The sequence below is a fragment of the Spermophilus citellus genome, assembly GCF_964194105.1.
Source record: "Spermophilus citellus genome assembly, chromosome: 4".
In the NCBI taxonomy this organism is placed as follows: Eukaryota; Metazoa; Chordata; class Mammalia; order Rodentia; family Sciuridae; genus Spermophilus; species Spermophilus citellus.
Genome location: NC_138185.1, coordinates 196,285,597 through 196,309,218, shown reverse-complemented (window position 1 = coordinate 196,309,218; position 23,622 = coordinate 196,285,597). Strand labels below are relative to the sequence as shown.

Below are 23,622 nucleotides of genomic sequence, written 5' to 3'. Positions count from 1 at the left end.
AGGTTCAGGACTCTTTAAGATTAAACGTCTTGCCACAAATCATGTTTTTTTGAGAATTAAGAACATCTCAAGATGTTCCTAAATGTATAATGTAGAAGTCAAATGAAGAAGCTCTAGTAAACCCTATGATGAATTAAAAAAAAATATTCATTTTTTTACCTGATGAAGTTTAATGGACATACGGATTCCAGGGACTACTACTTTTCTTAGTAATTCCATGTCAGCAAAGATCCATTCATCTCGAATTGAAGAAATACGGAAATCTCCTTTAAATAGGGCATGCAATCCATAGAGGAATGACTCTAAATTACTGTTAAGATTAGAAATAAAAGTTGATATATTTTGACAAAGGTCTCCAAGACACTGATGCTTACATCTGGTTGTGTATCAGAATCATCTGGGAGTGTTTTGAAAATACAGAACTAAAGTCAGAATTCCTAAATCACAATCACAACAGATGGGGTCAGTTTTATCTGGGACCCTTGTACACGAAGCACTTTAATAGTGAGTCCGTAAAAATAAACAACAGCAGATAAAGAGCTTATAAATTAAAATAAATTAATAAGAGTCTAATATAAACATGTAATTACAGAAAAAAATTAAAATAGGCATATTTCTTAATTCAAATTCATTTGGATGTATATATTAATAAATCTAGTTTATATTTAGAGTCCCCACATCTAATATATAATTATGTTAAAAATATAAATGCTCTGGACAAGGATTGCAAGAAAAAATGAAAAAAAATACAGTAGGTGAATTTACTAGAAAAATAGATGTAGGGGCTGTGGCTCAGTGGTAGAGTGCTTGCCTGGCAAGTGGTTCGATCCTCAGTACCACATATTAAAAAAAATGTAAATAAATAAAATAAAAGTATTGTGTCAATCTACAATTTAAAAAATAGATGTAAATGGAACTCCACCCAAATCAACTTTATAGGGTGATAATATTTTAAAATGCCTTAAATCCATTAAATTATCATTACTAATAGTTGTTCATATGTGAATTTTAAAAGCCAGTTCTGTCAACCACATATATAATAGTATTCAATAGTGTTCAGCAAAAAGACCTACAAAAATATAAAATCAAAGGAGACTTGGAATAAAGTAGCATAAAATGACTGCTTCCACAAAAATTATTTCAGATATAGCTTCTCATACTCTTCTTGAAAACAGAAATGCCTGCTTTACCTGGACATATGATGGGATGCAGTTCCCAAAGCTCTCCGTCCTAGAACACAGAGTCCATAACAGAGAGTCACCAGTGATGAATCTTTGTCCACATCTAGAGGCTTTAAAAACCAAAGAACATTAGTTATCAGAAAGGTATAAAAAATATTTAACAAATCAGAAGATATCTAATAAACTGCAGAAAGGAGAAAGAATTCAACTACTACACAATTAGAGAAGAAAAAATGATTTTTTAATTTCCGTATAATATGCAAGTTAGAAGACTGCCTTGGAAGGAAACTGTGGGAGAAGAATATGAAGACAGCTTCTTACTATTCCAGTACAGGTCTGAGAGCCTGAAGTCAGTCAATCTATGGCTTACTGAGCTTCCCCAGGAAGAGGTTACTGGGAATGGTGATTCAGAGAACAGAATGCATGATCTTAAGGAGCTGGGGATTATCTCACTTAAAGAAAAACTAGAAAACTTAAAAAGAAAAACTAGAGCAGAAAACGAAGAGCATACAGCTGGGGAAAAAAAAAAAACTACTAATAATTTTCCTAAAGGGATTGCAACGAGTAGAATATAAGCTAGGCTAATCTGGTAATAAGCTCTTTGAAGAGACTGGGGATATCCACATTTTCAGATACACTTTTTGAATATGTGCTATATAAGCAATCAGAAAGACTTTCACAAGCTATGTCCATGATCTCAGTAATTATCTTTAAGAGAAGGATCCTTAAGTAAGTAGGATGCAGCCTATTTCTGAATGAGTAGACAGCCAGAGAATGGATATTAAAATATGACTACTCTCTGTAGTTCTGCTACAAAGTAAATCCAGAGATTTGAGAAGAATATGCAAAACATCATAGGTATATTTCATGTATAAAAAATAAAATTATTTGTTAAGACACCTGGAAAGGGCTGGGGATGTGGCTCAAGCGGTAGCGCGCTCGCCTGGCATGCGTGCGTCCCGGGTTCGATTCTCAGCACCACATACAAAGATGTTGTGTCCGCCAATAACTAAAAAATAAATATTTAAAAAAAAAAAATTCTCTCTCTCTCTTTCTCTCTCTCCCTCTCTCACTCTCTCTTTAAAAAAAAAAAAAAAAAAAAAAAAAAAAAAAAAAAAAAAAAAAAGACACCTGGAAAAAGGGTTAAACTTTGAGGTCCTCCATTTCCAGTATTGTCTACTAATGTTTTTGAGCCTCTTATGAGGTTACTTTATTCTAGTCATTATTCCTTCTTTAAAAACATGTCATTCTGGTAATTTTATGTTGTACATCTAGCATAAAAGTTCAAAGACTACTGCTCAGACAGGAAATATAAGGATGCTCCCATTCTTTCTGATAAAGAAAAAAGATATTGCTGGACATGGTGTAATCCCAGCAGCTCAGGAGACTGAGGCAGGAGGATCACGAGTTCAAAGACAGCCTCAGCAACTTAGCAAGATCCTGTCTTAATATAAAATATTTTTTAAAAGGGGCTAAGGATGTAGCTCAGTAGTTAAGCATCACTGGGTTCACTCCCCAATACAAAAGAAAGAAAGAAAGAAAAAAAAAGGTGCTGATTGATGGGGTATCTAGAAGACAGAAACTAAAGACTAAAACAAGGTGCTAAATCTTAACATGGCCAGTGTACACATCCCAGATCACAATAAAGGAACTGGTTGTCAAGGTATTTACTATGCTCCATGTTATCAAGTTAAATAGGCTGCTGGTGATTTACACAAGGCTTTTGCTTCTAAAGCAATAGTGGTGATAGGAATTAGATTTGGAATCACAGGCCTTGACACTGTGGTTCTGTTATATGCAGTTTGACCAGGGATGTGATGCTGCTATGAGTGCCGTAAGACCAGAAGGAAGAGATTGCTGCTAAACTCTGTAAAGTATCTTACCTTTAGGATAAAATGGGCTGTCCAAATGTGTAGATGGAAACACCTGAATTAAAATCACCCAGGTGACTCAAGATTTTATAACCCTGGTCTGGACTTAATGAATCAAAATTTCACAAGTGAGGCCCATAGGTCATTTGTTTCTACAATTATATGTACATCCCTAAGTCACTGATCTAGATGTACACTATCCAAAACAGTAGCCACTAGCCATGTGAGTTATTATATTTAGATCAATTAAAATGAAGTGAATGTAAAGTTTAGTTCTTTAGTTGTATTTGATTACATTTAAAGTATTTAAAACCACATGTAATACTGGATAGCAAAGAACATTTCCATCATCACTCAAAGTTCTAGACAGCACTGGTCTAGCCTTTGTATTTAGGGTAAAGATATTTAATTATTCTTAAGTTTGGTGGACAGCCCTTAAGAAGGAATAGATTTTGGAGAATAATGCATGAAATTTGAATTTATGTATATGCACGTGCATGTACACAGTGAAGGGGTGCTACCTGAACAATGAGATTAGGACACTGCAAAAGAAATGAGAAGGGCCACTTTTCTTAACCTGTTTGGCAGAGTTGGTTTGAACCAAGTGTAAAGATCTGACAGGTTCTCTAATATCAGAAAGAGGAAACTCAGGAAAAACTGACCTCTTAATAACTAACAGAGATATTCTTTCCACCTCTGGAAAAACCTGGATTCAAAGAGTTGCAAATGAAATAAATCAATCTTACCTTTGCTCTCCGAGAAGAACAGTACTCTATCCAGTTAAGGTAAATCACACAGAAACTTTCCCTGGATATGCCTGCCAACCGATGATCATAATCTTCATCAATGTTTGGATTAAAGGTGGGGTCCACATCAACATAATTTCGATCTGCACACAGACGGAGTCCTTCCTGCATTGTCTCATTAGCTAGCCACTCCTCTAATTTAGAGGATGTTGTTACATAATAAATTATACCCTAACATGTAAAAGACAGGAAAAATTTAATTAAATGGCACTTTGAAGACATTTTTAAAAATTTGATTAAAAAGTATGTTAAAAATAAAAACTCATTGAATGGGGCTGGGAATATAGCTCAGTTGGGAGAGTGCTTGCCTTGCATATACAAGGACCTGGGTTTAATCCCCAGCACTACAAAACCCTATAAAAACAAAAAAACAACAACTCATGGAATGACAAAGTAAACCCTCACTCTCTTTGTATTATATTAGTAATTACTATGGCTAATATATACAGATGCTGCCATTAAAATATGCAATTTGAATAAACTTTGATTTTTCAGTGTAATAAATTCAACTGTTTCTTCAGATACTAAAACCAAAAATATTTTATTTCTAGCTCAACACTCCATGTACACATTTTAAGAATGCCATAATATACCTCAGGCCTTCCTGAGGTATATATATGATGAAAAAAAAAACCCACATTTGATATTGTAAAACCACAACTATAAATTCAGCAAGGCAACTTGTAGCTTATTGATTTTAGTGCTTTTGAATTTAGGATATTTATGACAGGTAAAGAAAATTTACTGGCTGCCCTTAGTTTGAAAATTTTGTCATAAAATTATTAAAACCATCTGGTATTCTTAGAGTGAAGTTATAGAAATATAGTTAAAAACATAAAACAATGGAAATACATACATGTATATGTAAATATATATAAAGGGAAAATGCCACAAACACACAATGTTGTAAGCTCAATCTCTCTAGTCTCTGGAGGTTGGGTTGAACCAAAAATTAAATGGTAAGCTCAAGATTCACCTCAATCAACATAAATAAGGTACAACTTAGAGGTAAGAGCATAAAATACAGAAAATTCAAATGTGGATCATTAAAGCTTAGCACACACTTCCCTCTTAAAAAAATACTGGCTTTGCCTAGAAGTCCCCAAACCACTACCATGCTATTTTTCCATAAGCCCTTTAACAAAAAATAGAATATTTTGTTCAGTAAAAGATTAGCTTTGCCCAATGAGAGGGGTCTAGCCTTTGATATGAGGTCCTGAGAAGTAACCTCTAAGTCCTTAAATATCTTGCCTGGTAAGAGTCTGTTTGGCTGGGGGCCTAGAACCACACAGTATGAAGCTGACCTCCAGAAGTCCTAGAAACTTGGGTCATCAGTTCCACATGACCGTACTCCAATGAAGACTCAAGGCCCCAAGCTCAAAAGAGTTTCCATGGTTTGGCAGAATTCTCATATTATTGCCACCCCTTGGTGCTGAGAAAAATAGGCATCTACACAACTCCCCTGGGAGAGGTCAACTGGAAGTGCCTCACCATAGTATCTCTGGACACTGTGCTTGACTGATATTAATCTGTATCTTTCCACTGTAATAACACAAGTACAATGTGAGTAAAACAGCTTTGCTGACTTCTATGAATCCTTCTAGCAGATCCCTGAACCTAAGAATGGTCTTTGGGACTCTGAAATTGAAGTTGCTGTCAGAAGTGAGGGTGGCCTTAGGGGCCTCCTGAACTTTGCAATACTTTTATTCAGTCTGTTGAATGTAGTACAAAGCAGTGGTTAACAGCAAAGGTGCAAGAGTCAGATATGCCTGAATTTTAAATCCCAAACTTTATTTGCTATTAGAGGATCTTGGACAAGTTAACTTCTGATCCTTAAGTTGTTTATCTATAAAATAAGAAAGCAGGATTTCTTTTAAAAATTAAGAACTGAAGGTGATGGTATATGCCTGTAATCCCTGTAGTTCTGGAGGTTGAGGCAAAAGGATCACAAGTTCAAGGTCAAGGCCAAACTCAGCAACTTCAGACCCTGTCTAATAAAAAAAAAGTGGGGGGCAGGGACTGAGAACATAACTCAATGGCAGAAAGCCCTGGGTTTGATTATTATACTGGAGGAAAAAAGTGAAAACAAACAAACAAACAAAAAGAAAGACACACACATGTGTGTATGCATGCATGTGTGTGAATATTCCTTAGCATAGAGCCAAAAACATAGAAACTACAGATGCTAGCTACTTTTATTAATGAACATATGGAGTAAGTTCCACAAAAGAAAGACTATCAAGACCTTTGTAGGTATATTTTTATTGACTTTTCTGGATACCAGATAATTTAAACCACTACTTAAAAACAAAGCAGGAATTTAAAATTTGTATTTGTGTTTCCCAAATGCCTCCGTTATCCAAAGATCTAACTAAGCACCAACTCTTACCTTGACATAGTAAGTAGTGAGTACTTTCCGAAGATCGAAGACTTGAAGCATAGAAGCAGCACTATTATCAGTGATGCTATACCCCTCCAGAATATACTTAGTGACTATCACTTCCCAAGCTAGCCAGCGTTGGCTAAAAGCAGCATTAAATGAAAGTACATGAGGAATATGGCCAGGTTCACAACAGCAAAATCCTTCATCTTCTTCTACACCTTCAGTAATGGCCTCTACTTCCCGTTGTTGACAGTAGGTACCTTTAAGAAAGAGAGAAACACACACACACACACACACACACACACACACACACAGAGAGAGAGAGAGAGAGAGAGAGAGAGAGAGAGGAACAAAGGCTGGGAAAAATTAATGGCTCAAAAACACAAGAAATTTAGAAAAGAGTTATATTTTATAGCAACTAAAAGTATGTAATTGATTTACTTTAGAACATTCATGTACAAATTGTAGAGGCATACTATATGTTCACTTCCTGTAAGTAACAATGTGCATTAGCACATTAAAGATGCTGGGAGTTTGTGCAGTAAAGGAACATCTTTAGTTAAGACTCATGAATTTCCAACCTTTTCAAATGTGTTTACAACTGCATTCATATCAAATGAAAACAAAATGAGTAAAAGTACATCTCTTAAAGAACACAGGAGTTGGGTGTGGTAATGTCTGTCTGTCATCCCAGTGGCTTGGGAGGCTGAGGCAGGAGGATCACAAGTTTGAGACCAGCCTTGCCAACTTAGCAAGACCTTCTCTCACCAAGTTGAGGTGAGGTGAGGTGTAGCTCAGTGGTAGAGTGCTGACCTAGCACATGCCTACCCCTAGGTTCAATTCCCAGTACTGCAAAAATATAAGACAAAACTAAAACCCAATGGGGGAAAAAAAAAAAAAACTGAATCAACCCAGGTACAGGAATATAGCTAGCTAGACATGCAGAACTCAGAAGAATCTGAGCTCCATTTGGAATCATCCATACTTCAAGCAGAAATACTATATGTATCAAAGTTATTTGGCTCTATAACTTATACTAGTATATTACAATTTAGCGTTAAGTAAAAATTAATTTTTTTCAGTTCCCAATTATAACAATAATTGATAAGATTACACAGTCAGCATTTGAGGCTTACCTGCTGATATAATTTCTATTAGGCGTGAGTTCTGATTATTCTGTACTAGCAAATACATCTTTGAAGTTACAATTTTTTATACAAGATACTTGTCAAATAATCATACAATACAAAAGTACTAATACAAAAGTACTAATACAAAAACAGACTAAGTACACAATTAGACACAGAAATCTAGCATCAGCAAAATATCACTATTCCATTAATGTTCATTTTTATTTTATTCTGCAGTCTTGCTTCCATTTAATCTGTATGTTTCTTACATTATGTAAAGACTACAAATGATTACACTTAATCGCATGTAGCACATACCTAAGTTAGACTATATTTAAAACAAATCCTACTGAATAATAAAGGAAAAATATATACACCAAGCAGGTTTTAAAACCACTATTTTAACAGATATAGATGGTGGTGGTGTGATGATAAAAAAAAAATAAGACTAGGAGCTGGGGTTATGGCTTAGTGGCAGAGCGTTTGCCTAGCATGTGTGAGGGACTGGTTTCAATTCTTAGCACTGCATATAAATAAATAAAACAAAGGTCCATCTATAACTAAAAAAGTATTTTAGAAAAATAAGGATAAAAGAGTTATTTGGGCAAAGCTAAGGAACAATATTGTTTAGTAGTCTATGATCTTCAACAATTTTATTATTTCATTTTCTTGCTTAGTTACAACTGCCAACAAAGTCATTCTACACAGTGGTGATAAGAAAAGCCCTTGTCTTGAACCTAACATTCACAGGAATACATGCTGTGGTTGACTATCAATATACATACACATACATGCTTTACAACATATAAAAATGTGTAATTTTAAAAAATATTTCTAGTTGTCAATGGACCTTTTATTTAATATTTTTTTTTGGTTATAGTTGGGCTCAATACCTTTATTTTATTTATTTTTATGTGGTGCTGTGGATTGAACCCAGGGCCTTGAATGTGCTAGGCAAGAGCTCTACCACTAAGCCTCAACCCCAGCCCTATCAGTGGACCTTTATTTTATTTATTTATATGCAGTGCTGAGAATCAAACCCAGTGCCTCACACATGCCAGGCAAGCTCTCTACCCCTGAGCCACAAACCCAGCCCCAAATATGTGCAATTTTGTAGTATGTTTTAAAAAAGAAAGAAAATGAAATGTAATCAAATGTTTTCTGGCATTTTTAAGATATTCATATTTTCTCCTGTGGCCTATTAAAATAGAACAAATTCCATTAATTTGCTTTCTACTACTTGATTTCAAAAAATGAAAACAGGCTGAATTTGTGTGGGGTACTTAAACAAAAAACACTGCTGAATCCTGCTTATTCTAGAATTGGTCAATTTTTACATCTATAAATACAAATAAAATTAAACTATACTTATTTTTACTCTTACTTTGACATCAATATTATATTAGTTTTGTTAAAAGCCTTGAGAAATTTTCATTCTTTATCCATGTGCTAGGACAAGTTGGAGGACAGAAAAATTACCCAAGTTCCAGATGAAATGTCCTGAGCCACTTTTTAAAAGTATCATAGTATTAAGAGTTCTCTTTGATTTTATGTGTTATTACTTCATTTTACGCATTTTGCTCTCTCTTTAGAGAAGTTGATAAAAATTTTATTTAAAATTTTTATTCCTTTGAGATAGGGTCTCACTAAGTTGCTTGGGGCCTCCCTAAATTGCTGAGGCTGGCTTTGAATCTGTGATCCTCCTGTCTCAGCCTCCCAAGTCACTGGGATTACAGGTGTGTATCACCGCACCTAGCTGATAAAAGGTTTTTTATTATTTATTTATTTTTGTGCGAGGGATTGAATCCAGGGGCACTCAACCACTGAGCCACTTCCCCAGCCTTTTTTATTTTTTATTTTGCTCAAGACCTCACTAAGCTGCTTAGGCTGCTTTGAATTTGTGATCCTGCTGCCTCAGCCTCCTGAGCTGTTGGGCACATGCCTGGCTGATGAACAGTTTTTAAATGAGGAAATAACTTAATGAGGGCTATATGTTGTGCGTGTTACTTGGTTAGTGGTGTATGGAGAACAGATATGGCAAAAGGGAATTTGGAAATTCTAAAGTTCAATAAGGTCCTTTTTCAGAGTAGCAGAATAAGTGAATGGGATAATTAAATTTAAGGAGGATATTTTTGTTCTCATATATCAACCCCTTTCCCATGAGACTATCTACAGCTTCAACATACCCCAGTAACATATTTTCCTCAGAAAATAAATTCAATAATAAGTATAAGAATATTTATAATTGAAGGAAGAATTTTGAGATTTGCAAAGTGATTTTAGCATATCTATGAGAAACCATCCCAATTGTTCCCTGGATTAGCTATGTCTTTCAGCCACTCAGAGTAAGTATTAGAAGTAAAAATGAAAAGAACTAAAATTCTTGAAAAGTGAACATATTCAAATAAATTTGAATAAAAAGTAAAAGAATCCAATCAATATAACAAACTTTTGACATGGTAATTTAGAATTGGAAAAGTGTTCTTGACACAAGTAACACAAATAGTGACAATGGTAGATGCTGTAATCAGAAATTTATAATATGGAGAATAAACTGGTAACTCTAATTTTTCACATAAGACTTGCAGGGCAAAGAATCTTGAAACTATTGGTAAAATAAAAATGGAAATAAAAAAATACATGAATGGGTTTAACTAAGACCTATAGGAAATTTATCAAGAAATCTGTTCAGTTAAATACTGCTTAAAATTAACCACCAAAATTAAATTTAATTTGTGTAATTGAGCATACCCCAGAAATACACCAAAACACTCAACAGATCCACATATTTGTTTGGCAAGAGAATACTCTTGGGGTAGAATAATATTTGGGGTAGAAGGAAGTAGGTGGGACAAGGGATAACAAAGATAACCAAGAATCACATCAATATTTGAGGAGCAAGAACATAATCACACCCATGAAGAGTTCTGGAATGAAAAGGAGAAGACAGCATTTTAGTCAATCTACAATGTTAGCAAAGTTATTAGATACTAACTGCTGTGTGTGATAAGTGCTGAAACAAAATGACAATTAAAGCAGATGTGATTTCTGCCCCTGAAGTTTGGCCAACTTCAGCCTTGGCCAAATCCAAGTTAAGGATGGTTTTTGTATTTTTTAAAGATTATTTAAAAACAACAATAAAGAGTATCCAACAGAGAAAGGGCAGAAAGTCTAAAATATTTACCATGTAACTCCCAACAGGAAAAGTTTACCAACCCCCAGGGCTAGAGAAGAAATAAACTTTAAACAAATAAACATAAATAAGTATAAAATTATTTCTGTGATAAGAACTAAGAAAATTAAAACAAGGTAAGATGAAATGTAATCATGTGGGACAGGTGGTCAGGGAAGGCTCTTTGCAAAGTGACACGTAGGGTAATCCCTAAGTATAATTAAGGAATTAGCCAGATGGGAGGTTGGGGGATAAGGGAGATGATGGGGCTTTCTGGGGGGAAAATGTGGGGTGACAAGGAGTTCTTAGTTAAGAACTGAACACATCTAAGAAACTGAAAGGTGACTAGAGTGGGCGAGGAGAGTGGGGTAGAGTGAGAGTGCAGAAAATGGCAAATCATTTAGCATTGTAGGATGTGTTAGAGTATTTGAATTTTAATTTAAGTGTATCAGGAGTCACTGAAAACTTTCATGCACAGGAATGACATGATCAACTCTAAAAAAAAAAAGAAAAAGAAAACCAAAATACCAACACAACATCTGAATGAATTACAGCTATCCTTGCTATCCAAATCTAGCCATGTGTTCAGATAATAAGGGATAGTATGTTTTCAAATTTGACTTGAATTTTGATTGATGAACAACTACAGCTTGAACAGCCAAGCATTTGTCCAAAAACTTATTTCAATCTATTCAGTACCAGAGAGGGAAAGTTGGGAAAATGAGAATTGTATCATTTTTTGATTTGATGAATCTATCATCAATATTATAGTAGATAAGACCAAGTGATAAAAAGACCTTCTTCCATTTCACAAAAGTAAAGGCTAGAAAAAAGCCTCCCCATGCATTTTGTTGTTGTTGTTGTTTTAATTAAGTTAAAAAACTAGGTGAAATCCTCAGGTCCCAAAAGTTAAAGGAAGTTAAAAGTTCTAGCAGCGGTAAGTCTGAGGGTACAGTGTAGACTTTTACATAAGTCCATTTGGATTACATTTGAACAGGATGGGGGTAGATGGAATTAAGGTCCAGAGTAAATGGAATAAAGGTGCAAGGTTGGGATGGAAAGGCAGAATCAAACATCCACCCGACAAGAAGAGAATATTTTAGGAACAGAAGAGGGGAGACAAAGGGTTACAAATGAAAAATATCAATATTTATGACAATTTGAGCACTGTATAAATACTAGTTAACAGAGTAATTTCTAGGGCTAGGGCTGTAGGTCAGTGGCAAAGTGCTTGGCTATCATGTGCGAGACACTTAGTTTGATCCTTAGCACCACTAAAAAATAAATAAAGGCATTCTGTCCATCTACAACTATAAAAACAAAACCAGAATGGTTTCTAGATAAGCACTTGCTCTACCACAGAACTCCATAACAAACTTTCTGATTCAATATCAAGGTAAAAATTAACCTTTAGGGCAGAGATCTGATTGATTCTCTTCCTAGTCAAATGTTTTCTTATTTCCTACTCCAGACTAAAAACACTATAAAAAACTTCTTAAGATAGAACAAAAACTCTCTAAAGCTCTTTAGTCCAAATGTTCCCATACACCAAAAGATATTCAAACACAGGATTTGAAATTCCTATAAAAGAAGTTTCTATTTTATGCTTAGAAGTTATTCAACTTAAGGGGGCTGGGGCTGGGGCTCAGTGGTAGAGCACTTGACTGGCATGTGTAAGGCACTAGGTTCGATCCTCAGCATCATATAAAAATAAGTAAATAAAATAAAGGTATTGTGTCCATCTACAACTAAAACTATTTAAATAAAAAAAGAAGTTATTCAACTTAAGATGTGGAGAAAAAGGAACACTTTTACACTGTTGGTGGGATTGTAAATTAATACAACCACTATGGAAATCAGAATGGAGGTTCCTTAAAAGATAAGGCATGGAACCATTATACAACCCAGCTTTATCACTCCTCAGTGTTTATCCTGAAGAATTAAAGTAATAAAACAACAGTGATACATGTATAACCATGTTTATAGCAGCACAATTCACAATAGCCAAACTGTGGAATCAGTCTAGGTGTCCATCAAAAGAGAAATGGATAAAGAATCTGTGGTATATATACACAATGAAGTTTACTCAGCCATAATGAAAAATGAAATTACATCATTTGCAAGAAAATGGATGGAACTAGAGATCATTATGTTAAATGAAATAAGTCAAACTCAGAAGGTCAAGAAACTTATGTTTTCGCTCTTATGTGGAAGCTAGAGAGGAAAAAGGAAAAGGAAGGTGGGGGCAGATCTCAGAAATCAAAGGGAGATCAGAGGAAAGGGACAAAGGAGTAGGAGATGGGGAGGAGGGAAACTGCTAGGGAGTGATATTGGCCAAATTATGTTGTTATATTGTGTGCCTGTATGACTGCAAAAATAAATCCCATCATTATGTACAACTATTAAAAAATGGAAAAAAAATGAGTTAATACAGGTAAAGTGCACAGAACAGTATCTTGCACACAGTGTGTGTAACAAATGTTAGCTGTATTTAATAAAACAAAAAAGAAGTTATTTAACTTCTAGGAGTTGACAACAACAAGCTGATATGTTTCTGAATGTACCAGTTTCTGTGAAGAAACAGCTTCATTTGTCAGTAAATAAAACTGTGGAGAGCATGTGGAAGAGGCATAAGGAGTAACTACTTCATAGACATGAGGTTTTATCTGGAACTAGACAGAGGTGGGAGTTGCAGAACACTGCAAATGTATGTACAAAATGCCAGTGATTTCTTCATTTTAAGTGGTTCATTTTAGGTGAATTTCACTTTTTAACTGAAAAAAATTGTTGAGGACAATGGCATGGCGACTCAATGAACATCACTCAGTCAACCACTCTGTCTCACACAACACAACATTCTATGCCACTAGCCATTGAGCAAACATATGCAATTTATCACAAAAGGGCCTGGCAAAAGACCAAGCAAAGAGCAATAGAAGTTTAATATCTCCAGGTAAATAAGTCAATTGTATACTAATGCTACTACATTCACATATAATGCAACACCAAAAAATTACTCTCTAGTGACTATGAAATTGGGCGAGGGGCTAATAATTACTCTTTGACAACTTTTCTCATTCCATAATCCCCAAAATCTAATATTATGAACACTTTCAATTTGAGATATAAACACACAAAACTTAGATGCTGTAGAAAAGAAGTACAGTATAAAAATAAAAGATGAATGAATGTCCTACCTCTGAATTCCAGGCCCCGCAGCTGGAAAGTGACGAGACCATTGCCTATTTCTATAAGGTGTACTAATGCATTGAGATAGTCAGAGGCAAGGATGAAACAATCCCCAGTACTGTAGTTTCCCCACCGTCCTAGTAACAAATCACCACAGAGGCTGTGTTGCAGGGATCTGGTTAAATGTTCATAGAAGATGGAATTCAGATTATTGTCATCTGATCCTACAAGAAGGGATTAAACAAAAAACCAAAATGTCAGATTTTACCTTAGTCCCTTTCATACTGAAAAATGAGATTGTTAAAAATATCAATACTAACTTCCAGCTCAGGTTGTATTTATATTTACTTGAATAGATAAATAATACTCATACCCTTACAATTTCTACATAAAAATGAAACAGGATAATGAGCGAGGTTTCAGAATTGAGAGAGGTTACATAACTTCTCCTAGGGTTCCCATCCATGTAATGTGGGAATTTGATTAGATACAATCTAAAAACTTTTCCACCTTTTTAACAGTCCATTACTTATAATTCATGTACAGTTACTGCTATTCAATGACATGTGCCTTATAATTAAAACTATACAGATAAATGAAAAAGAAAATATTCAGAAGGAGAACAAAAAGATTATTTGGTAAAGGAAGTGGGTAAAATATATAAGACTTGAACAAGACAGTCCAAACAAAGAGAAGTTAGTCAAAAAGATCCTGAATATTAAGATGTTTGATATTTAGCAAAAATAAATTGTACATGCAAATGTAGAAAAAAAGAACCTACAAATAGTACGTTAGGGTTCTCCTGTAAGAAAAACATTAGTATAAAACAGCATGAATGAGATGGCCTCCTCTAGAAGTAACCCATCAAAAGCAACACCCTGTAAGTGGGTACCCCAAAGGACAGTACTAGAGAATGGCAAAACGTCAAACCTTAGTAATTATTTTAAACTCAAACTAAATATTAAAATAATGAAAGGGGAACCCTAGGTTCTAATGGCAGTAAAATGATTGTATCTAACTCTATGCATGCCCAATACAAAAGTGATTTTGTCCTGTGGGAAGCATCAGGACAATTCCAGCCCCTTATAGTATCCACTAGACTTGAGATGGTTCTTTTCTCTACCAGAATGTGATGGTAACAGTCATTAATATCAAACAGCTAGTACTCCTTAATCAAGTATTAAAATTAAAAACCAATTAGAGAGCTGGGGATGTGGCTCAAGCAGTAACGCGCTTGCCTGGCATGTGCGGGGCGCTGGGTTCGATCCTCAGCACCACATAAAAATAAAATAAAGATGTTGTGTCCACCCAAAAACTGAAAAAAAAAAAAATTTAAAAAAAATTCTCTCTTCTCTCTCTCTCTTAAAAAAAAATTACATCCTTATAGTTTGGTTTTTCAGATGCATATAGTATTTTCAAGGAAACTTATAAGTCAAATAGATACAAATATTTCAGTCTATTTGAGAGTAATGTCTCTTTAACACACTTAGGTTCTGGCTGTTTGTTAGTCCTTCACAACTGTGACAGGGAAATTCATTTTCTCTGGCAGATTACTATTGGAGAGCCCAATAAAATCATGTTTCCCAAATAATAAAACTAAGAACCAGATTTTAAATAATGGTAATGCCACCAAAGTGCCACCCATTCAAGCCATATCCTAAGTGGTTATTTGGTCCCTCATAGATGACAACTCGATACATAAAAAACTAACATTACATTAACATTTACTTATGAATTCAGGGACGGACAGAAGCCAACATATTAATGAAATGTGCTGTATATCCTTCAACACACTTGACCATTTTTACTTTAAATGCTTTCTACTTTTTAATCTATGTAAGAATAACCTTTCAATGGTGTTTCAAAATTTCCCATCAGCATTCTTTAAATGCATTTTATTAAGGATAGGTATAAGCCAGGTATAATAGCATATGCCTGTAATTTCAGCTGCTCTGGTGGCCAGAGGATCACAAATTTAAGACAGCCTGGGTAACAGATTAAGAACCTATCTCACTTAAAGAAAAAAAAAAGATAACCATACCAATTGGAGATAGTCTAATTCATATATACTATACTTTGCTAAAGTAAAACAAAGCAAAGGATATTATTTTAAAAATGACTAGTTGGAACTCAAAGAATTCTAACAAAGATAAATAAATGTATAGTTACATATTACATACACATGACAAGTAAAATCTTTTATGTAAGGCCTTACTCACAAGTAGAGTTATTACCTGGATTTCTATCAAGCTGGGAAGCCAATCTGGTATTTGAATGATCTACTCGTTTTGTGCTAAAGAGGACAAAATAAAACACATTTAATTTCTTTACACTTAAAAAAAATTTAATAAGAGTAAGGGAACTGAACACAGTGGCATGCCTATAAACCAAGCAACTTGGGAAGCTGAGGCAAGAGGATCAACAAATTCAAGGACAGCCTGGGCAACTGAGATCCTGTCTTAAAATACAAAATATAAAGGGTTGGGTTTGTAGCTCAGTGGTAGAGCATTCCTGAGTTCAATCCCCAGTACTGCAAAACCCAAAACGGAAACCAAACGAAACACAAGGAGGGAACTATAGGATCCAGATCAAATAATATTGCTTTAGGAAAATCTCTGTTCATAATATATTGATAAACTCCTTGGCAGCACACTTTGTTTGCTTTTTGCAGTTCCGGGGCTCGAGCCCGTCTCATGCGTGGTGGGTAAGTACTCTACCACTAAGCTACATCCCTAGCTGGCAGCACAATTTTACAGACAGTCTTTTAACCTTTACCACACATAAACATAGCAGGTTTTTCTTCCCCTAGCAGATGTAACTGCAGAGTGTGTAAAAAGACATACGGGGTGGTACAGTGCAGGGAGGGGTAAGAGACCAGAATGAAAAAATGCAGGCTGCATATAGTTCTCAGAAATTCACAGTACATAAAACATTCTTTGCAAGGGGAAGGCATACCTATTAAAGCTCAGTGGTATTGTGTCTAGTCTTTAGAATGGTGGTTCCAAAAATGTAGACTGTGAAACCAGGATTTTTTCAAGGACTTTTCCAGATCAAAACTATTCTTCTAGGGTTGGGGGTGTTGCTCAGTGGTAGCGTGCTTGCCTAGCATGTGTAAGGCCCTGGGTTCAATCCTCAGCACCACATAAAGATAAATAAATAAAATAAAGGTATTGTGTCCATCTACCAACTACAAAAAAAAAAAATATAAAAACACAAAACTATTCTTTTAATGATGCTGAGCTGTTATTGGCCCCTTTCCACTGGTTTGACAACTGCACTGAAAGTCCAGAAGCACAGTGGGTAAAACAGCTGATGTTTGAGCACAAATCAAGGCAGCAACACCAAACTGTACTATCCCTCACTGCCACACATGCACAAAAAAAAAAAAAAAAAAAAAACAACAACAAATGGACAGTTTCACTTAAAATATCCCTAATAAGTCCATAAAAATGTGAATTTTATTAAATCTCAGTTCCTTAGTATGGCCTCTTTAATGTTCTCTGAGAAAATACAGAGAAAGCACTTCTGCTGCATTCTGAATGGCTGTCCTGAGGGAAAGCATGTGTGCAATCATTAGAATTATAAGCCAAGCTAGCAGCTTAACACACACACACACACACACACACACACACACACACACACACACACCCCATTTTTACTTGAACAGCTGTTGAGGAAATTGAAAATTATACATATGGGTTATTTAATAAACATTTCTCAACAACAAAGAAAATGAATCTGTCATTTCAAGGAAAACAACTGGTAATATCTGTTCACACTGACAAAATTCAAGCAAAATTTTACAATGTGGAAAAAACTTGTATCCATCACCATGAGCCTGATGGCTTCCCAATACTTTATTATTTCTTTTGAGATTGGTAGTAATATTAATGAATATATTTTTTAAGCACTACATAAAGAACTGTGTCAACATTTAGAAGATGTCTTTTACTCAGTAAAACAATATTTTTCTAAGTGAATAATATATAATGTTATAAAATAATACATGAGTAATAAAAAGATTCATTCAAAATACAAGATAGATACATAAATACTGATGTTACAAAATTCCAAAAATACAGATACAATTTAAATTCCACACTGTGCTTACTTTTAAGAGTCTACCATTTGTTGAGTTTTAGTGAAGGATCAAGGAAAAAAATATCCACAATTGCTTTAAATGTCTATGGAAATATTCCTTTTTCAACTACCTGAGGCCAAATTTTCTTCATATATTTCAAGCAAAATAGCATAACAACAACAGAATGACTACAGAAGCAGATAAAAGAATTCATCTGTTTGTTAACAAGCCAGACATTAAAAGATTTGCAGTGCTGAAAAACAATGAATTCTTCCAATTTTTTTTTGGTTGGTGGGAAAATATAGTTATTCTTAAACCTATGGAATTTTCAACAATTTTTAAGATTACTAAGGGATTCTGAGACCAAAATACTTAAATAACTGCTATCACAGGATATGACTTTGGGTTGGAAGTTGGTCCAGAATAGGATACAAATAACAGTGAAATTTGCCAAAATGAGAAATACTATGTGTGGTTTTAGGTAAGGAACTGTAATCAAAATTTCAAACCCACAAGCCAATTCACTGTTTCAAAGATGAGACCACAATTTTTCCCCAGCAAAAATGCCAATGTGTGAAAATGTAGGGAAAAAAGCATTCGTGGAGATGGCCAACAGAATCATATATTTGCATAAGCTCTTTGGAAGGAACTAAGCCTACTTTATGTACAAAAATGGTCATTAAAATCTTTTCCTTCATGAAAAAGCAGAGATAACTTATAAAAATTTGGATCTCACTGGGCACAGTGGCATACACTTATAACTAGTGACTCAGAAGGCTGAGGCAGGAGGATCACAAGTTCAAAGGTAGTATCACTTAAAGAGGCTCTAAGCAACTTAACAAGATTCTGTCTCAAAATAAAAAATAAAAAGGCTGGGGATATAGCTCTGGGGTAAAGTGCTTCTGGGTTCAATCACCAGTACCTCCCCCAACCCCACTGCCACCACTAAAAAAAATTAGATCTCAAATAGTCAGCTACTGCTAAGAAAACTATGAGGTAATTCATTATAATATTAGGTAGCATAAAGGTTCAGAGTATTATTAATGAGGAATAAGTTTAAGAAATGTCACTGAAAGAAAAAAGGATGCAAAAATGAGTATACTTAAATTAGAATTATGTTTTTAAAAATCTCATGAGTAGAAAAAAGAGATACAGTGATTTCCCTCAATTCTATCACATAATCTTCATATTTTAAAAATATTTATAAATTTTTAGCAAAACTATTTCAACATGTAGCTCAGGGATAGAGTGTCCCTGGTTCAATCCTCAGTACCCTCCCTCTCAAAAAATTCACAATTATGAACCACAAATAACTTATACTAATAATGTTGTCAATAGTTTTTCCTTATAAAAAAGAAACTGTCTTTTAAGCATTTTAGTTTACTCACTTATAATCTCTCTCCCAGAATTTCACAGGCCGAACATAAGAAGTGATAAATATTGCACTTCCTAGAAAAGGGTTTAGTGGAGTAGAGAAGAAAGCTGATACAGCAGCCTGAATAAACAACATGGCTGAATCTATGGGAAAAGTGGTTAAGGAAATTAAGAGATTCATCTGAGCATGCATACACACAGACATGAAGAACAAAGAAAAAAAATTCACAAACACATTTAGATTACAGTGATTAGAGAAATAAAGTTCACAATATAAATACAAAAGAGGATGTCACTGGACACCACAAGGGCATATCAACAGAAAAACAAAACAAGGAAAATATGAATTGATCTGATACTTTGAAGGGAGCCAAATAAATATTTGCTAATACATATTTGGTAAAAGTCCATGTATCAATTTAGAAAGAAATGCTCAGGTTTAATTTTCCTTAAAAGTATCAAAGTCTGCCTTTTAACATCACTGGTGTCATTAACCTTGTTATTATTTAGAAAATATTTTTAAGAAATGAAGAGAATACAAAATTTCAGACAGTTCAATTATAATTGCAAAAGTGTTTTGTTTATTAAAAATATTTCTAAACATTCTGTGTACATTAAAATATTTTTTATTTTTAGATTTTAATAACATTCATATTAATTTATATTTAAAATATGGAATTTTAAGTTAGCATTATTTAACTACAAAACTTTTTCTCATGTTTAGATGATCTGTGGGCCACACATGTTAATATAAGTTAAACAATCTAAATCAGGATAGATCAGAACTAAAAAGAATGAGTGTTTCATAATTTACATATAGTAACCTATATTCTATGCCTATGAAAGGTTTTGTTTGTAAATCAACATTCTCATCAGGGATATGACTATCCATTCTCATAATTTTAATTTGAAGGATACGAGGCACTGCAAAGGGCTGAGCAAACGCATGGAAAGCAGAACCCCATGTAATCTGCCACGGGGCGATGTAGGTATATACGAACTGCAACTTATAGAGGAGTTCCCAAAGCTGTAGGAGAAAAAGAAAACCCATCAGCAAAAAACTTAATCAGATATTTGAATTAGAAAATGAAAGTCCTATGAAATATATTTTCTTCCTACTAGAGAAACTGCACTGAAATTATCTGCCATTTGCATAACAGGAAAAGATTTATTATTGCCAAAATGCTGAACTTATTTTTAAATAAAAATATCATTTTTTTTAAGCAAAGATGGCTAGCTGACTTGTGGATTTGTGTTTCATTAATTTATAAAAGTTCTATGCCCTCTATTGGCCTGTCATATTACTACTTTTACAAGCAAAATGAAGAAAGGTAGCAAGAAGCAAAATAACAATCCTTGGGGGGAAAAATATATCTAGATATCTGTAATGCTTAAGTAAAACATTTTATTCTAAAATACATTTTCCTCAAATTTTAGTGTTCTGGAAACTGAGTATGTTTCAAAGGCAATGTCAAAAGGAGTGTGAAAATACCAATTGTATACAGTTGTCACTGCCTGTTTGCATAGGAATTTTGTTGCATATACCTGACATTTGTTCATAATTTCAATTGTTGTCAATGGAAACATAATACACATTTTAGTCATTTAACTTTGAATCTGTTATTGTTGTTGAACAATCTTCAATCCTGAAACAGGGATACTGTGTTTGTCCAAGTCAGTCTCTGCACATCAGGCAATACAAAACCTAACTCTTGAAACAGATCACAAGAATCTTAAAAAGCAAAAATTTTGACTAATTTGGTGACATGATTAGACACAAACATATCATCTCTTATTAAAGTACTTAAGTTGATTTACAAATGACTTGTTTTGACTTCCAATTTTAAAAAAAATCAGGGCTGGGGGATATAGCACAATGGTAGAGGGCTTCGCTTGCATGTGTGAGGCCCTGGGTTCAATTCCCAACACTGAAAAATCAATCAACTGAAAAAAAATCACAATTTCAACCCCATCAGAAATGCAGATGAATCCCAGTATTTTTAGCCATGAGTCAAAATCATGCTAATAATCCTAGTACTAATGTGAAAAGGATCACATGAAGTAGAAGAAACATGTATATTATCATGATGTCTTTAGAACTACTTAAAAGGAGTAACTTGGGAAAACTAAATGTGAAGAAGACTGTATTCAAATAGGTGTGTAGTGGGTGGATAATAACATTTTTGTCTACATTTAATTAAAAGGTTTATTAAATTGATGATATCTTAGAATAAAAATATATCTAAAGAGATCTCTTAAATATTACTTGCTTATTATCACTGTTCTTTCTAGTGACATACAAAAGGCAAACTCCTTAAGAGCAGAGCTTTCTCTGCTTTTTTTCAATAATTAATAGCCTATGTATCTAGAACACTTCTGAGAAAAGGTACGTTTCCCCCCCAGAATATTTGAAAATGAACGGATTTTCAAATGTAGGATCAAATGAAAGGATTAAGAAAATCCAAACTAATGTAGAGTTAAGTATACCAGCTGTAGTTCATATATTGCTTAGGTTATGTTTTACTTCAGCTTTCACTTATTTCCAACCAGTATAAGACACAACACAATTTTCAATCAAAGTATTACAGTTTGTGAGAAACCACATGCTTCTTTATACAAACAATTCTCTGATTCACTTTTTGGTTTTGTCTTTTGGTTAATAGTCATGCTGACAAGAGGAAATAAATGATTAAAATGCATATAAATTAGTGATTAAACAAATGTATTACTGAAATAGTTTAAAAGGTATTTATCATAATATTGAAAATGACTACCACTAAAACCTTGTTTGAATTAATTGCTTTCCATTTTCACTGTTCCATCCTAGGTCAGACCTCCGTCACATCTGAATCACTGTCACACTCTTAAACTGTTCTCCATACCTTCAGGTTCTCTTTCCCATTTCATCCCAAATGTGGCTGACCAGGCTAACTTGCCTAAAATTGGACTTTCACTGTATTTTGTAGCTGTTCATTTGCTTCAGCTCTCTGTTACCTATCAAATGGGATAATATATGTCAAAGTCCTTTGTATGTGGTCAGTGTTACCATAAAATCTAATTACTATTTAATTTACAAACAATCTGACTATACAACCTATTTGAGAAAGGTAGTATGTTTCAGTAGAAACATCCTTGCTTTAAGAGGCAGAAGATCTGGATTTTGTCATCTCATTTATAAAGGGCATAAGAACACTTATCTGAAGGAAAATAATGAATTTTAGAAGCATTCTGTAAATTTCAGAGTATTCTGTCAAGTTAATTTCTGGTTGCTCCCATATGGCCTTACTGTCTTCATTCAGTTAGCAGGTTATTCTTCACTAGAATTTATTCCCTCTATCTATCCAGTCACCCAAATTCAACTATTACCACTTATCTTTCTAAAATTATTCAAAACCACACTCTGCTTTGGAAGATCCTACATAATGTTTCTCTATATAACTTAATTTTATCTTCCTAATTATAGCAAGAAATATACCTTTTATGAATCACTATGATAGCATTGCTTAGGGATTCTAATATGCTCTAAGTAAACTGACAAGAGATATTAATTGAAAGACAACAAATCAGTGAAATATATGCATAATCTTCACAAAGTCGTGTATTACTTAGAGGGATAGTTTTTGCAGGCAGAGACATTCCTTTCAGTGATAAATTACCTTGCTGAACAGTATGGACATGAAGAAGAGATCCAATAGCATGGTCTCTGAAAAAGCTTCATAGTCAAATTTGAAAAAGAGCACAGTAAAGATGACTGTGACATACTGATACGTAGGGCTGCTAAAAGAGGATCGCAGCAACTTCAAGCCAGCAATGGTGATCATTAAAGCACCTAATCTGTAACATAAAAAAGGCACAACCCATCAACTCATGGCTGATCACACTGGAGCATTCGCTAATTTTAGAAAAATGACCAATTTACTAGGCTTACAATATAGAGATCAAATTTAAACTTGCAAAAATTATTTATATACAATGCAAATCACATCTTGAAAGGATCCAATTAGTATGATATTCTCTTTCAACAGTATTATAATTCTAATCCTCTATGAGTCTAAGAACATTTTTAAAAAATGGGTAGTATTGTAATTCTGTCATCTGGTTCTCTAATTTCACAGTATTTCTATCACTGTAATGTCAATTACATTTAGCACATGAAAAACATAATACTTACTCCAAAACATGTATCTACAGTAGGAAACAGGCCATGGGATAACCAAAAAGGCAACTGACCATCTATATGGTACAACTTACACAGTACACAAAACCGGCCATCCCCCAGACCTGTCATCTAACATTAAAAATTAACCTTAATAAATGTCCTCTCATAAAATATCAGTTGACAATGAGATGTTTGTAGCAGTGAATTTGCTAAGAACAACAATAGATGTTTCAAAAAGGGAAGTGAAAGACAAAATTTCACCTGAATTTTTCACCT

The 23,622-nt window shown here is 34.2% G+C and overlaps 1 protein-coding gene across 6 annotated transcripts in view; it reads right to left on the bottom strand.

The window, feature by feature from the left end:
* The window catches only part of PCNX1 (pecanex 1), a 148,636-nt gene that overhangs the window by 15,758 nt on the left and 109,256 nt on the right, over window positions 1-23,622 (bottom strand). For all 6 annotated transcript variants that reach the window (XM_081289006.1, XM_081289008.1, XM_081289007.1 and 3 more), the window contains 9 exons: window positions 22,844-23,021; window positions 20,106-20,214; window positions 19,202-19,331; window positions 15,967-16,025; window positions 13,741-13,956; window positions 6,248-6,501; window positions 3,799-4,029; window positions 1,191-1,291; window positions 160-310 (listed from right to left, as the gene is read on the bottom strand). In XM_081289006.1, coding sequence (XP_081145132.1) covers window positions 160-310; window positions 1,191-1,291; window positions 3,799-4,029; window positions 6,248-6,501; window positions 13,741-13,956; window positions 15,967-16,025; window positions 19,202-19,331; window positions 20,106-20,214; window positions 22,844-23,021 — 1,429 coding nt within the window. The remainder of the gene's footprint in view (window positions 1-159; window positions 311-1,190; window positions 1,292-3,798; window positions 4,030-6,247; window positions 6,502-13,740; window positions 13,957-15,966; window positions 16,026-19,201; window positions 19,332-20,105; window positions 20,215-22,843; window positions 23,022-23,622) is intronic.